Here is a 13,998-nt window from a genome sequence, read left to right as displayed (position 1 = left end):
ATGGATATTGCTGTGTCAGGAACACAGGGTTAACCATTCATTTGGGATGTACTCCATCAAGAACCCAATCATTTCTATTGGATTCTACCTCTTCCCCTATATGAGCCTCACTGGGTAAAACTATAGGGTTGTGACCTTGGGAATTAAACACCAAATGCAAGACAATAATTAAACTCAATACAACCTCAGCCTCTGCTTATTTAACATAGGACTCTTTCATCTTGAAAAGTGCACATTTCCAGTACATCAATAGGATATTGCACTATTTACCCCATAAACACAAAACATAATTGCTGGAAGAAAGCTCAATCCAAACTCAGTTAGGTCTAGCAGCGGTTAGCGCAACACCATTACAGTGCCAGAGATCAGAGTTCAAATCTATAAGGAGTTTGTATATTCTCCCTAAGTGGGCAGTGTTGGCTCATGGGACAGAAGGGCCTTTTACCGTGCTTTATCTCTAAATTAAAATAATATGACGAGATTTGAATCTTAATCTGTAAAAACAAAATGCTGGAGAAAGTCAGCTAGCTGGTTCAATTACCCAATCTAGTGGCAGTACATGGTTACTACAAGTTGATACACAAAAATCACAAAAAGCAACATACCAAAAAATCCAGAGATCTTTCTTCTAAGTAATATAAGAAGTAAAGAACTTGGACTCAATTTGGATGGAGCACAAAAATGATTTATTATGATAGCCTTAGCTGAAGCAAAAAAATGTATTATGTCAACCTGGAAATTAGAAGATAGCCTGAGAATACAGCAATGGTACGTAGAAATGAATAAATGTATTCCATTGGAAAAAATAACATATAATTTAAGAAATAACATCACAGTACTCGAACAAATTTGGGAACCGTACATGGAACACAACAGAGAGGTCCTACCACGGACCTCCACCGCCTAAAATGACAGAATGAAAAGAAGATGAAATGAAGTGACCCAGTATGTAAAAATACATTTAAGTATTCTTGATGCAAGAGTGCCAGTAATCAGAGTATTTTAGCATTTGGGTTTTCTCCAGCATCTAATTACATGACAGTGTAATCCAGAATGCAAGGAGGATATATACCCCTTTGTGTTCTCACTGGATATCTGTATACTTTGAACAGAGGCTGAGAAGGTACTTGATTAGACATGACTGAATGGAAATCATTATAATGTTTATCTCAAAATGATCTATAGTTACAATTGCAATAATTTAAATCAATTGGTACCATTTGATTTCAAATGATAATAAAAAAAATATTTTCAAGTCATAACCCAAAACAAAGGCCAGAGTTGTCTTGCTAGCCAACCTAAAAAAATTCCAGTCTTATAACTGCCTCTCAGCCCATGTTGATTGTTTTGTTTCAAAAGGACTAGAAATGTCCTGACTTACCAGGTACTGGGTATTTATAAACTGGTGCAGTCTTTGTGGGACCAATCTAGTGGCAGTGCATGGTTGAAATCATCTGCAGTTTGCTTGGCCACTGACCCAATGTCCTTTGAAAGCTGTGTAATCACACGATCCTCATGACGACTCATTTGAAAAGAGTACTTCGCAATTTTTTTTTACATGGAGAAATTATCAAAATACACAGAATAGTAGAGTCGTGCATCTTTTAGTAGGGCACCTGGGACCCAGGTTCAATCCTGACCTTGGGGACTGTCAATGAGGAGTTTTTCCATTATCTTTGTGACTGTATGTGCTTAACCCTTCCTGTTCCCACCATCTCCTACTTGGTGGAGGGAGCACCCAGATGTTCACGTCAGCAAACTGATTTTTATATATTAGGTAGGCGATAAAAGAGGGAGGGAGATGCAGGCAAACAGTGAAATAAGCAGAAGTGGAATAGGACAGGCAAAATTTCTTTATTGTGAGTTGGTATGGTCTCAATAGGCTGAAAGGCCTCCTTCTACAATGGACTTAGTGCTCTTTCGCAATGAGAGGATGTGGGAATAATCACATTTCTTACAAAGAATGAGATTACTTTAGCTGGTTATTCAGAAGTAGTAGTGGCGGGCTGCTGGAGCTGGGGTAACTGCAGAGCTGGTGAAGACACAAGAGGCATGGGGAATAGGGACACATCTTGCAGCGCTCCTCCGCAGGGTCCGACTGTCCAGTTGTTATGTCAACAGTCCTGCACAGGTTGAATTGTCTGCAGAATGGGGCTGGTGTTTTTTTAAAAAAAAATATCAGTGAACCCACAGAGGTCAGTGCTTGGTCACCCAGACCGCGAGGGTTGCAGGCTTTAAAGAGCAGCAAAGTGGCTCAAGTAATCCGATCAGGAGCACAAGCCCTGTTGAGAAGGAGAAACCTGAGAGAAGATTGGGTTGAATGGAATTATTTATTTAAGACTTTAGAAAAATTTAATTTTGGGGCTGGCTTTATTCAATGGATTAAATTACTATATTTATCCCCTTCTGCCTGTGTTCTTACTAATTTTCAGATTTCTAAACCATTTAGACTTCAGCGTAGAACCAGACAAGGATGCCCTTCAAATCCACTGCTTTTTGACTTGGCTTTAGAACCCTTCACTTCAAGAATCTAATGATATTACTGACATTTTTAAGAGAGGCACAACCCACAAAGTTTCTCTCTATCCTGATGATTTATTGCTTTACATTTCTAATCTTCAGACTTCATTGCCCTTCTATGCTTTCTTTAATTTTTAATTTCAGTCAATTTTCAGGTTATAAGTTAAATCTCCATAAGAATGAGATTTTTCCTTTGAATAATATGGCACTGATAAATACTAATCTTCCTTTTAAATTTGTAAGAAATCAATTTACCTATTTAGGTGTAACAATGACTAAAAACCATAAAAACATACTCAGAGAAATTTTACTTACCTCAATCAAACATGTGAAAGGGATGCTATCAAATTGGTTGCCCCCTTTTTTAAAAATCATTGGTTGGTCGAATGAACTCTAGTAAAATAAATATATTACTTGAATTTTTATATCTTTTTCAGGCTTTGCTTGTTTTTATTCCTGTCTTTTTTTTAATTCCCTTGACTCAATCCTATGGAAGAATAAACATCCTCACCTAAATAAAGTCCATTTACAAAAACTTAAAAAGAATGGAGGCTTGGCTTTGCCAAAATTTAGGTTTTATTATTGGGCAGTCGATATATGAAAACTTACATTTTGGATATATTATAATAGCCGTTAAGATTATCCAATGTGGATATTCCTGGAATCTAATTCTGTTACAATTTTTTTTTTCTTATTTCTCTTTTTGGATCCTCACTTCTCGGAATAAATTACCTAATAATCTGGTGGTTAAACATACTTTGAGGATCTGGATGCAAGTTAGAAAACATTTTGGTTTAATGAGGTTTTCACTCTAGTCCTATTTCTTCTAATTATTTATTTTAAACCTTCCATGATTGATGTAACTTTTCAAGATTGGGCATTTAATGTTTTAAAGATTTATTTGTTGCGGGGATTCTCGCTTCCTTTGAACAACTTTCAGTTAAATGCGGTCTACCAAATACTCATTTTTTCGTTATCTACAGATTAGAGAATTTTGTTTTATATAAACAATCTCAATTACATAATTTTCCTAATAGGACTGATAATAATTTATTTTTAAATTTACAACCTTTCTATCACAGTTCAATATCTAACATTTATGATACGTTGTTGGGAATATGAGAAGCTCCCTCAGATAACATTTAAAAAGCCTGGAAACAGGACCTACAGCTTTTAATTTCTGAAGTAACTGGGAATGTAATTTTCAAATTGGTTAATACCTTTTCTTTATGTACTCACCACTCTGTCCTACAATTTAAAGTAGTCCATAGAGCTCACATGTCCAAAGTCGAATGATCTCACTTTTATGCAGATGTATCTCCTCGTTGTGATAAATGCCACAATGGAGATGCTTCATTAATTCATATGTTTTGGACATGTCAGAATCTTGAGTAATATTGAAGTATTTCAATCTTTCTCTGCATTTTTTAAAGTTGGTTTTAAACCAAATCCCTTAACTGTTTTATTTGGTATTGCTGGACAGAGTGACATAAGATTAACAACATCCGAGCTATATATATTAGCTTTTATTTCTCTATGGCGAGGTGGGCGGTGTTGCTCAGATGCTCAGATAACCCAATGGTTATGTGACGTTATGTCAAGTTTAAATTTAGAGAAGATTAAAAGCTCAATTTTCAATTTAAATGTAAATTTTCAAACACTGTGGGGACCCTTTTTAAATTACTTTTATATCTTTTATTTGTAATAAGGTAGAAATGTTGATTAATGAGGTAATTTGTCACTCTGACAAGAAATCTGTCTTCTTTTTTTGGCCAAACAATTTAGTAGGTTTAGATTTTACTTAAAAAAAAATAAAATAATATGATATCCATACAATATAATCAATATTGGAGTACTTTGGATGAAATGATATGATTTAAATGTAATGAATCCTTTTGAATTTTAACATATATCCATATTTACTCTATTTTTGGATACAAAATTTCAGTGTTAATAAAAATATTGAAAAAGAAAAGAGAAGAACCTACAGGGTAAGAGATCACAGCAGGTGGTTGAAGGTCTCACACTAGGGCTGCTGGAGCTCACATATAGGGAAGCAAGCTAAACATGGTCGATCATGGAGGGAGGGAGGAACCAGATAAATTCTCTTTTGAAATCCTAAATTACTTTGAAGAACTTTTGAGCTATTCTACTTAGATTTTTTAAAAAGAATTACGAACACATAAAGCTCCTCACCAGCTGTCTATAAAAGGTATATTCAACAGAAGACGAGCCATCAGACTGGCACTCCAAGGTCATGTTGTCCATCTCCTTTAGCATTCTGGGTCGAATCTGAATTTCCACATTCTCTGTTGGATCTGGTGATTAGATTACTGCAGTTAGATTTTTCATCCCATTACAATAAACCACCAGTGACAACTAAATTCAGGACACAAGAAAAGCCCATTTCTAATTGGAAAATATGAAATTTATTGAAGTAGAGCACAAAAGTCTGCAGACACTGAGATTGAAGTAAAACACAATGCTGGAGAAACTCCATTAGTCAAACAGTGTACTTTACACTCAAGCCAGAAACTTTAGTTATGTATCTTTGTCTTTGCTATATAAAGTACACTATTTGACATGTGGAGTTTCTCCAGCATTGTGCTTTTACTTAATATTAAATTTATTTACTTATTTCAACTGGAATGCAAACTAAAGTACTAATAATTCAAGAATATTGCTGCTCTTAACAGATTTTAATCCCCCAGTTTGCATTGTGTTTGGATTTTGGAATACAACTTCAAATATTTATCTGTGGAAATCTCTGATTCAAATATCGGATGACTCAAAATCCAGAATTACTGAATACAAGAGCATGTAATTCTCAATACATGGCTGTGAAACAGAGCTTATTTTTACACATTCACTTCTTTATATGGGAATAAATGCTGCATAGAGGCATCCAGATACGAAGTGGGGTGAATTAGCTATTTGGACCATGGACCAAATGAAATCGTACAATACTGCTTTCTGCCACAAGAGGGAGGCTGTTGAATAAAGCAAAGAAATTAATCTTTTATCTGTCATTTTACAAGCACTGCAGAATCACACCATGCTGTTTTCACTCTAAATTGTTTAAATGCCACCAATCAAGGATGAACTTCAAGGCAATGGTGGGATCTCGTAAGCCATTCAAAATACATAGGGTCTATATCCATGATATCAATTCATCCACTTCAAGATATTTTTTGAATGTTAAAAATAGTTATTATGATCAAATCCTCTTGCCCTTGACTTGATCTACAAATATAAAATTGTTCATATTCTCTCCCCTGGAAACAGAAAGGAAATGTGTCTTGGCTGATGTGGATACAACTTGAGACCTCGGCCACAGGTGGGAGTTGTCAGTGTTCAGGGCAAAGACCAGTCCTGTCAGTGCCAAGAATGGACTGGTGCAGACCACACAGGGGTAAAGGTCCAGATGCATACAAATCACCCACACCGTGAAGACCCATCTGAGGCATGAATAGAAGTTCAGTTGGCCAACAGGAAATGGGGAGTAGGTGTAAATGCATCTATTTCTTGTTGGCAAGATGCAATGAGTGGTTTGCCACAGAGATCACATTGGGGCCTCAGAAGTTTACAATTTATATATATTTATAACTTGAATGAAAGCACTGAAAGTATAGAAATAAATTTGCAGAGAACAAAAAAGATAAGTAAGAAAATAAAGTGAGAAAAGGGACATAAGGAGGTTACAAAAGGATAAGAATGTTTAAAAGAAATAGGAGCAGGAGTTGGCCATCTGGTCCATCGAGCCTGCTCTGCCATTTTAATAAATTGCAGCTGATCTAGCCGTAGGACTCAACTCCACCAACCTTCCTTTCCCAATAACCCTTAACTCCCCTCCTAGGCAAAAATCTATCTAAATGTGTCTTAAATATATTTAATGAGGGAGCCTCTACTGCTTCCCTGAGCAGAGAATTCCACAGATTCACTACTCTCTTGGAAAAGAAATTTCTTCTCATTTCCATCCCCTGAATCCTCAGGCTACGCCTCCCAGTTCTAGTCTTACTTCCCAGTGGAAACAACTTTCCTGCCTCTATATTATCTGTCCCTTGTATGTTTCTATAAGATCACCTCTCATTCTTCTGAATTCCAGTGAGCATCACCCCCAAAAATAACCACCAATCTGCCACCTCAAGTCCTGACAGGTACCGAGGCAATCAAATTCCATTAGTTGCTGGAAAATGATCTTAGGAATTTTAGTTTCAGCCGTAACTGCATATGCATATGATCTGCCTTTGGAAGACTACACAAAAGAGTCTGGAAAAACAACCAACTGAAAAACCTCACAAAGATAAGCGTATACAGAGCCGTTGTCATACCCACATTCCTGTTCGGCTCCGAATCATGGGTCCTCTACCGGCATCACCTACGGCTCCTAGAACGCTTCCACCAACGTTGTCTCCGCTCCATCCTCAACATCCATTGGAGTGCTTTCATCCCTAACGTCGAAGTACTCGAGATGGCAGAGGTCGACAGCATCGAGTCCACGCTGCTGAAGATCCAGCTGCGCTGGATGGGTCACGTCTCCAGAATGGAGGACCATCGCCTTCCCAAGATCGTGTTATATGGCGAGCTCTCCACTGGCCACCGTGACAGAGGTGCACCAAAGAAAAGGTACAAGGACTGCCTAAAGAAATCTCTTGGTGCCTGCCACATTGACCACCGCCAGTGGGCTGATATCGCCTCAAACCGTGCATCTTGGCGCCTCACAGTTTGGCGGGCAGCAACCTCCTTTGAAGAAGACCGCAGAGCCCACCTCACTGACAAAAGGCAAAGGAGGAAAAACCCAACACCCAACCCCAACCAACCAATTTTCCCCTGCAGCCGCTGCAACCGTGTCTGCCTGTCCCGCATCGGACTTGTCAGCCACAAACGAGCCTGCAGCTGACGTGGACTTTTACCCCCTCCATAAATCTTCGTCCGCGAAGCCAAGCCAAAGAAAATTCTAATCATCTCACTTTAGCATTGGTGCCCTCTGATATTACTACAGAGGTTAGAGCCTCCAGATGAGCATTGTAAGAGCCAGTAGAGGAAATTAAAAGAGGGGGTAGATTAATATTTGAAAGATGAGGAAACCAAGGTCTGAGGGGAGATGAGATCTGGAGTGAAATGACCATGATGATATTGGATGGCCAGGGAGCTTGAGTGGCTGGGTGGTCAACTCCTGTTCCTTTTTATGGAAAAGGCAAGTGCTTCGAGTCATAACCTTGTGAGGCAAGTTGGGGCAATGTTACGCTGGTTCCAGGTCTCCCCCGGGCTGCTGACCAGTACTCACAGGTTATTGAGATGTTAATCCTTTCGGACTCCTCCTTTTCCACTCCTGTCGGCATCCTGTAGCTCACCTCACAGTAGAACTTGGAATCTTTGTCTTTCTTCTCAGGCAGGTAATAGAGCCTGCTGCTGATGGTATAAAGGCCACTGGCTTCTTGTGTGGCCTGAAATGTCGCATACATCTCTGGGGGAAAAATATATATATCTGTAAAATCAGTCACGAGAGCAGATGGCTGCCACGGTTAGGACTTGCTGGGAAGTGAATAGTCTCTAACCACTTTCACATTAAAAACCCCAAATCAGTCGCATACTGAGCACAAACAAATGTTGCTCAAATGGAAGATTGGCCTTTTTAATTTCTGAAGCAGCTACAGTGACCACACTGCATCAGGTGCGACTGTGAACTGGTCTGGACACCACGTGATGAAGGACCACAGGAAATTCCAATTCTTTTGATGGTGAGCGTTGGAGGTTGCAATCTTCCTGAGAAGATTACATCATTTACTAACCACTCTTCGTGGTCATTTAAGCCGAAGTGAAGGGAAACTCAGACAGAATCGGATCTGCTCGGCAATTCTGGCCAAACATTCCGCAGGGCCCCAAATAAGTAGTCCAAAAAATGATTCCCTTCTTCAGAACCCAGGAACTGCAGAAGCTAGAATCTTGAGAAAATAATGAGAGGCTGGAGGGATTCAGCAGGTCAGGCTGCATCCATGGAGAAAAGGGAACAGTCAACGTTTTGGGTTGGGACCATTTCAGCTTCTCACCTTAGATTCACCTATCTCCAGAAATGTACCTGGTCCAAACCTGACCTGTAGAATGGGAACTCTGTTTCTGCCTCAAACCCCCAAGGTGTAATAATTAAATGCAGCTTATATGGAGATAAGATACAATTCTTCCCTATTCTCACCCAGAGTTGTAAGCAAGGGATAAGAAGGTGACATGAAGCATTACGCACTGTTGTTTATCTGACTGGTAACCTGAAGTGGGTTGCTGTCTTTGTACCAAGTGATTTTGGGAACAGGATAACCATTCCTGGTGATACATTGGGCAACCTAAAAGGGAAAGAGATAGTCCATAATAAATGTAAAAATAGATCAAAGGATGAATAACAATAAATCACTAACATGCCCAAAGTTACTTCATTGCTGTAAATCACTGGAATGTCCAGATGTTTTAAAATAAACTTTACTGAATGGTCTCTCTATCTTTCTATCACAAACTCTATGTGAGTATAGGGACAATTTTGTGGGTTTGCATATAAACACAAAGGACTGAACTCCAGAAATGAGCAGGAGGTCAAAACAACAAGCAAAGCACATGCATAGGATGGATAACAGTGCCATTTTCATTACAGTGCAGTTCCATTTTAATGAAATGAATTACCATGTGTAGAGCTCATCGAAAGAATCAAAGTCTTGTTGATCCAAACCAAGGCTTTTATTAGCAAAAGACAGGAGCTCTTCACAGGTGGCCGACCAGTCCGGAATGATCCGACCTGGCTAGGGACACAACCCTTTAAGGACCAGACAGTAGGCGTGGCTTAGCTCTCAGCCAATCGCTGTAAGCACAGTCTAGATACTGTAACTATATACACTATATACATTGGTGATAGATCTGTACTATCACACCATGTAAATTTAAATTGTTAACTTTAAATTTTGAATGTAGACAAGCAGCACAGTAACAGGCCCTTCCGGCCCATGACCCCTGCCGCTCAAATACCCCAATTAACCTACGACCCCCATGTGCTTTGGCAGGGTGGGAGGAAACCTACACAGACCTGGGCGAAACATACAACTCCTTACAGTCAGCACCGATTCAAACCCGGCTTGCTGGTGCTATAACTGCGTTGTGCTAACTGCTGCACTAACCATGCCACAAAATAGGTCTGTAACAAGATATTTGGAGGAGGGGCACAGACCAGTCACGCAGTTTCATTTTCAAAACTGTGGTGGTCTGGTATCCATTTTTAGCATCCACCTATTAGTAAATTAAATTGCTCTAAACAGATGCTCAAAATCTCTGGAGTTAGGAATGATGGGAACAGTTAGCTATTTATTATCTTCTTAAGCCCAGCTCAAACATGCACTGATAACATAGCTGATCTGTGACTGAGATGGTTAACAACTCCTACACTCAGAGAGATCAAAATAATGTAATTATGTCATGATTTCCTCCTTATGTAATGGTTTTGAGAGAGATTTTGAAACCCAAAGGGAAGGGATTAGTTCTGAAATTTTTTTGTACAATAAAATTATGACCAAATATAAACACAAGACAACTAAATGTCGCCTATTTGCTCCTTACCTCCGCTGGGCTTTTTTCCATTACTGATATGGCCACATCATTTTTCTGAATCTGAGGAGTTTCCGCAGCACCTGGCAGTAGAGGAGTGAATGTCAGTGACAGAGAAACAAGGGTGCCTTAAAGCAGCTATTTAAAAAATCTTGGGTCTTGAAAAAAAAAAATCAGGTGCAGAAAATCTGAAATGAAAATAGAAATGGCTCAGCATCTCAGGCAGCATCTGTGGAAAAGAAAATGGGCTTGGTGCTTTTGATTTGAGATTGATCTGTCAAAAGGTTAATTATGACTTTCTTCCCTGTTGAATGTTTCCAGTATTTTCTCTTTTCATCAAAGCTGGTGCCATCACAATAAAAATCCACTTGTGAAGTCAATCCATTTCAAAAAAGGGGACATTTCATTTAACCATATAACCGTTTACAGCACGGAAACAGGCCATGTCGGCCCTTCAAGTCCGTACCGGTTCACTTGAACAACTCCACTAGCTCCTCCACAAACTCCTGAGGAAGTAGAGGCTTTCTTCATGATGCCATTTGTGTGTTGGTTCCAGGAAAGATCTTCCAAGATAGTGACTCCCAAGAACCTACATTTGCTCATCCTCTATTGATGACAATAAAACAATCAAGTCATGAAGGAAAAGTTCTGATAGGTTCACAACCTTGAGGAAAATTTCATAGAATATGCTGGGTTTCTTGAAAAGCATGATACTGAACCTACAAGGAAACATGCCACCTTGGATTTGGACCTGCGCAATGAGACAAGAAAATTAACAATCTTGTAATTAGGGATCCTTTAGGAAAAAATGATCACAGTATGCCTCTTGAATCATTTCCTTCGTCTTGTCTATGTTAAGACTCAGGTTGTTACTCTTGCACCATTTCACGAGATTTTCCATCTCTTCTCTGTAGGGCAACTTGTTGTTGTTGCTGATGAGGCCAACTCCTGTTGTGTCATCTGCAAACATGATGACACTGTAGAAGTTGTATCTGGTGATGCAGTCATGGGTCAGTAGCATGAACTGGATCGGGGTGAGCACGCAGCCCTGAAGTGCACTAGTGCTCAGCGTGACATTCTGCTACTGATCCAGACAGACTATGGTCTTTCTGTTCGGAAGTCCAGGATCTAGTTACAGAGTGGTGTAAAGAAACTTTAAAAAACAGAAAAGATAATACTATTAAGCAGAACATTGTAATAGTCTGGAAGGGGCTGAGTGAAAGAATACACTTCATTTGTATTTGAAATGTGTGTCCCTACAGAGAAAACAATCTGTAAAAATTTCTTCTGTAAGCAAGAATAGTGGAAGAGAGTCAAAAGAAGATAACTGGCTGAATATTTAAAGGAGTGAACATGACAGGACTTTTATGAAATTATAAAAATTTTGTCTGTACAGATGTGAAGGTCTGAACGATCTTATTCTGCAACACAGTAAAATCCCGATATCCTGCAGCTATGTGGATTGGTAGACGCCAGATAAATTAACTTTCTTTTTGCTTGAGATAGCGTATTGTAAACGCTCATATTTTTTACCTATTTATTTTCTGCGATTTTCTTTTTTTTGCCAGTTGCTTGAGGCTGCTGGTTGCTTGAATTCCAGATAACGGGGATTTTACTGAACAAACGCTCCTATAAAGGCCTTACCATAAACCTTGAGCAGGGTTGTAGCTTCGCCACTGCCGGTAGAGCCTGCACCAACTTGGCAAACAAAATTCCGTTCATCCTCAAGCTTGACGGGGTCAATGGTCAGGCTGTAATTTTTATCCACACTAATTCGATGAGTATAGCCAGTGTCAACATCAATAGAACTGGCCTCCATGTCCTGAAAATAGATTCGTTGGCGATTGTTCTTCTCCATCTGAAAGCAGACACGAGAATGGAATTTTGAGAACTCAGTGGCGATCTAGTCCAACGCAATGAGGAATGCCAAACTATGTCTGGCCCCCTGCAGTGCCCATTGATTTTTGTCTTCTCCTCAGCAACTGTAAAATGTACTCTAGGAATGTGCCACAATATATGGTCAGGATTTCTTAAAGAGAAGGACTCTTAGGCAATTATATTGATGACCTTGGCTTTAATCCCTCATCAAACATGAGCCATAGGTGGAACAAATGAATACTGAACAGCTGAGTACTTGCATGAAATTTCTCAGAGCATACTATACATGCATTTTGGCTTAAAATATATTTGTCAATCAATCTCCAATGAATCTAACAGGATTTAACTATTACAAGCTCTCAAAGCCTACTCTCTCAATAGAAGTAAACAATTTTAACAAACATTTCTGACTTTCCTTATGATTTGTCAATTGATGGATAGAAATAAATGTTGCAATGTATAGGAACAGTGAACAAATAGAAACGGATGGTGAGCTCAGTTGGTCAGAACATGGTGCTAATAACACCAAGGTCGTGACTTCAATTCCCACACTGTCCAAATATGTGCTGTAACCTTGTTTGCAGGTAGCTTCACCTTTAGAATGGTGCACGTTGCGCTCCCCCTCATTTCTTGCTTGGATAAAGTGAGTGCTGACTATGAAGTCGCTTGGTTGCCCTTTCAGGGGGTGGCACAGTTGGCATAGCGTTTAGTGCAACACCTTTACAGCAATTGGGACCGCGGTTCAAATCCTGCACTAATGTAAGGAGAGTGTACCTTCTCCCTGTGTTTGTGTGCGTTTCCTCCCAGATCTCTGGCTTCCTCCCACCATTCCAAATGCATTGAGGTGTAGATTAATTGGGTGTAAATTGGGCGCCACAGTCTTGTGGGCCGAAATGGCCTAATACTGAGCTGTATGTCTAAATTTAAAGTGCCCATCAGTACACAAGGAACAAAGCTGTTCAGTGTGTTTCAAAACAGCACAACCACTACCTAGGGTCAGTCATTCACACAGGAACAATGCTACCCTATTGAAAGTTGGCTCAGTCACAGTATCCATTGTTGTGGAATCAATCATGACCGGTGACGGGGCTGCATTATTGTGGGATTAGTAAATCACACAGCATAAGGGCCGTGGCATCATGTAGTCAGCCGCATAATGATGAGCTGCACTATGTACAGGTCAGACATTAACACTGCAACTTGGGTTATCCAGTCAGTCATAGGTTCTATTGTTCCATTACAGTGGGCCCAGTCAATGACTGAGATATTGTGAAATGATAGAATGCTACCCAATAGGACAGGGGTGTCAAACTCAAATTCACAGAGGGCCAAAATTAAAAACTTGGACTAAGTCGAGGGCCAAACTAAATATTTATTGAAGATTTTCAACAACATCTGCATGTTTTCTCTTCTTTCAACATATGTAATGTTAAACTTTTTCTTATTAAAATAAATGTTTAATAATAGTTTTGGATAAACTCTTTCCAGAAGCATTAACAAATGAGAAATAAAATATTCAATAAATAATATTTCTCTATAGAGGATTTGTCAAATGTTGCTAGTGTGCTGTCGAATAGTAAAATCTGAGGGCTATTGAGAATGTGGGAGAATAACATGATTCCTGAAACAATCAAATGGGTGACTGATTGTGGGCATGAACTCTAGCAGGGTTATTTGCCATGCCCTTTTTCCATTGGTACAGATATCCTTTGATTTACACACTTTTCAAGTTTTATGCCTAATGAGCTTGTATCCAGGTACAGGACCATTTTTAACCAGGAATATATTTATCACTGTGACATGAAACTATTGGAAGATCGTTTTATCCTGAGATTAAAGTTCATAATCCTTACTCAGGCCTGTGTGCGGGAGGGCGGGGTTTGCGGGCGATCGGGTTGGACAATGACAGTGCGGGGGCATCGGCTCTCGCTGCAGGGCGGCATCTCGGCAGATCAGCGGCCCCGTCATCGTGAGTCACGGGTCGGCCTGCGGCAGGGAAGGGGAGTGGGCAACGGTCCT

General features: G+C 39.6%; 1 protein-coding gene across 3 annotated transcripts in view; it reads right to left on the bottom strand.

Annotated features, from left to right (window-relative positions):
* The window catches only part of LOC138741105 (cell surface glycoprotein MUC18-like), a 144,764-nt gene that overhangs the window by 33,427 nt on the left and 97,339 nt on the right, over positions 1-13,998 (bottom strand). For all 3 annotated transcript variants that reach the window (XM_069894668.1, XM_069894667.1, XM_069894669.1), the window contains exons 3-7: positions 11,746-11,959; positions 10,114-10,184; positions 8,762-8,858; positions 7,808-7,987; positions 4,717-4,838 (exon numbers count right to left, since the gene is read on the bottom strand). In XM_069894668.1, coding sequence (XP_069750769.1) covers positions 4,717-4,838; positions 7,808-7,987; positions 8,762-8,858; positions 10,114-10,184; positions 11,746-11,959 — 684 coding nt within the window. The remainder of the gene's footprint in view (positions 1-4,716; positions 4,839-7,807; positions 7,988-8,761; positions 8,859-10,113; positions 10,185-11,745; positions 11,960-13,998) is intronic.

Source organism: Narcine bancroftii, chromosome 8 (assembly GCF_036971445.1).
Source record: "Narcine bancroftii isolate sNarBan1 chromosome 8, sNarBan1.hap1, whole genome shotgun sequence".
Classification (NCBI taxonomy): domain Eukaryota; kingdom Metazoa; phylum Chordata; class Chondrichthyes; order Torpediniformes; family Narcinidae; genus Narcine; species Narcine bancroftii.
Note: the sequence above shows the minus strand (reverse complement) of the source record. Positions and strands in the feature narration are given on the sequence as shown.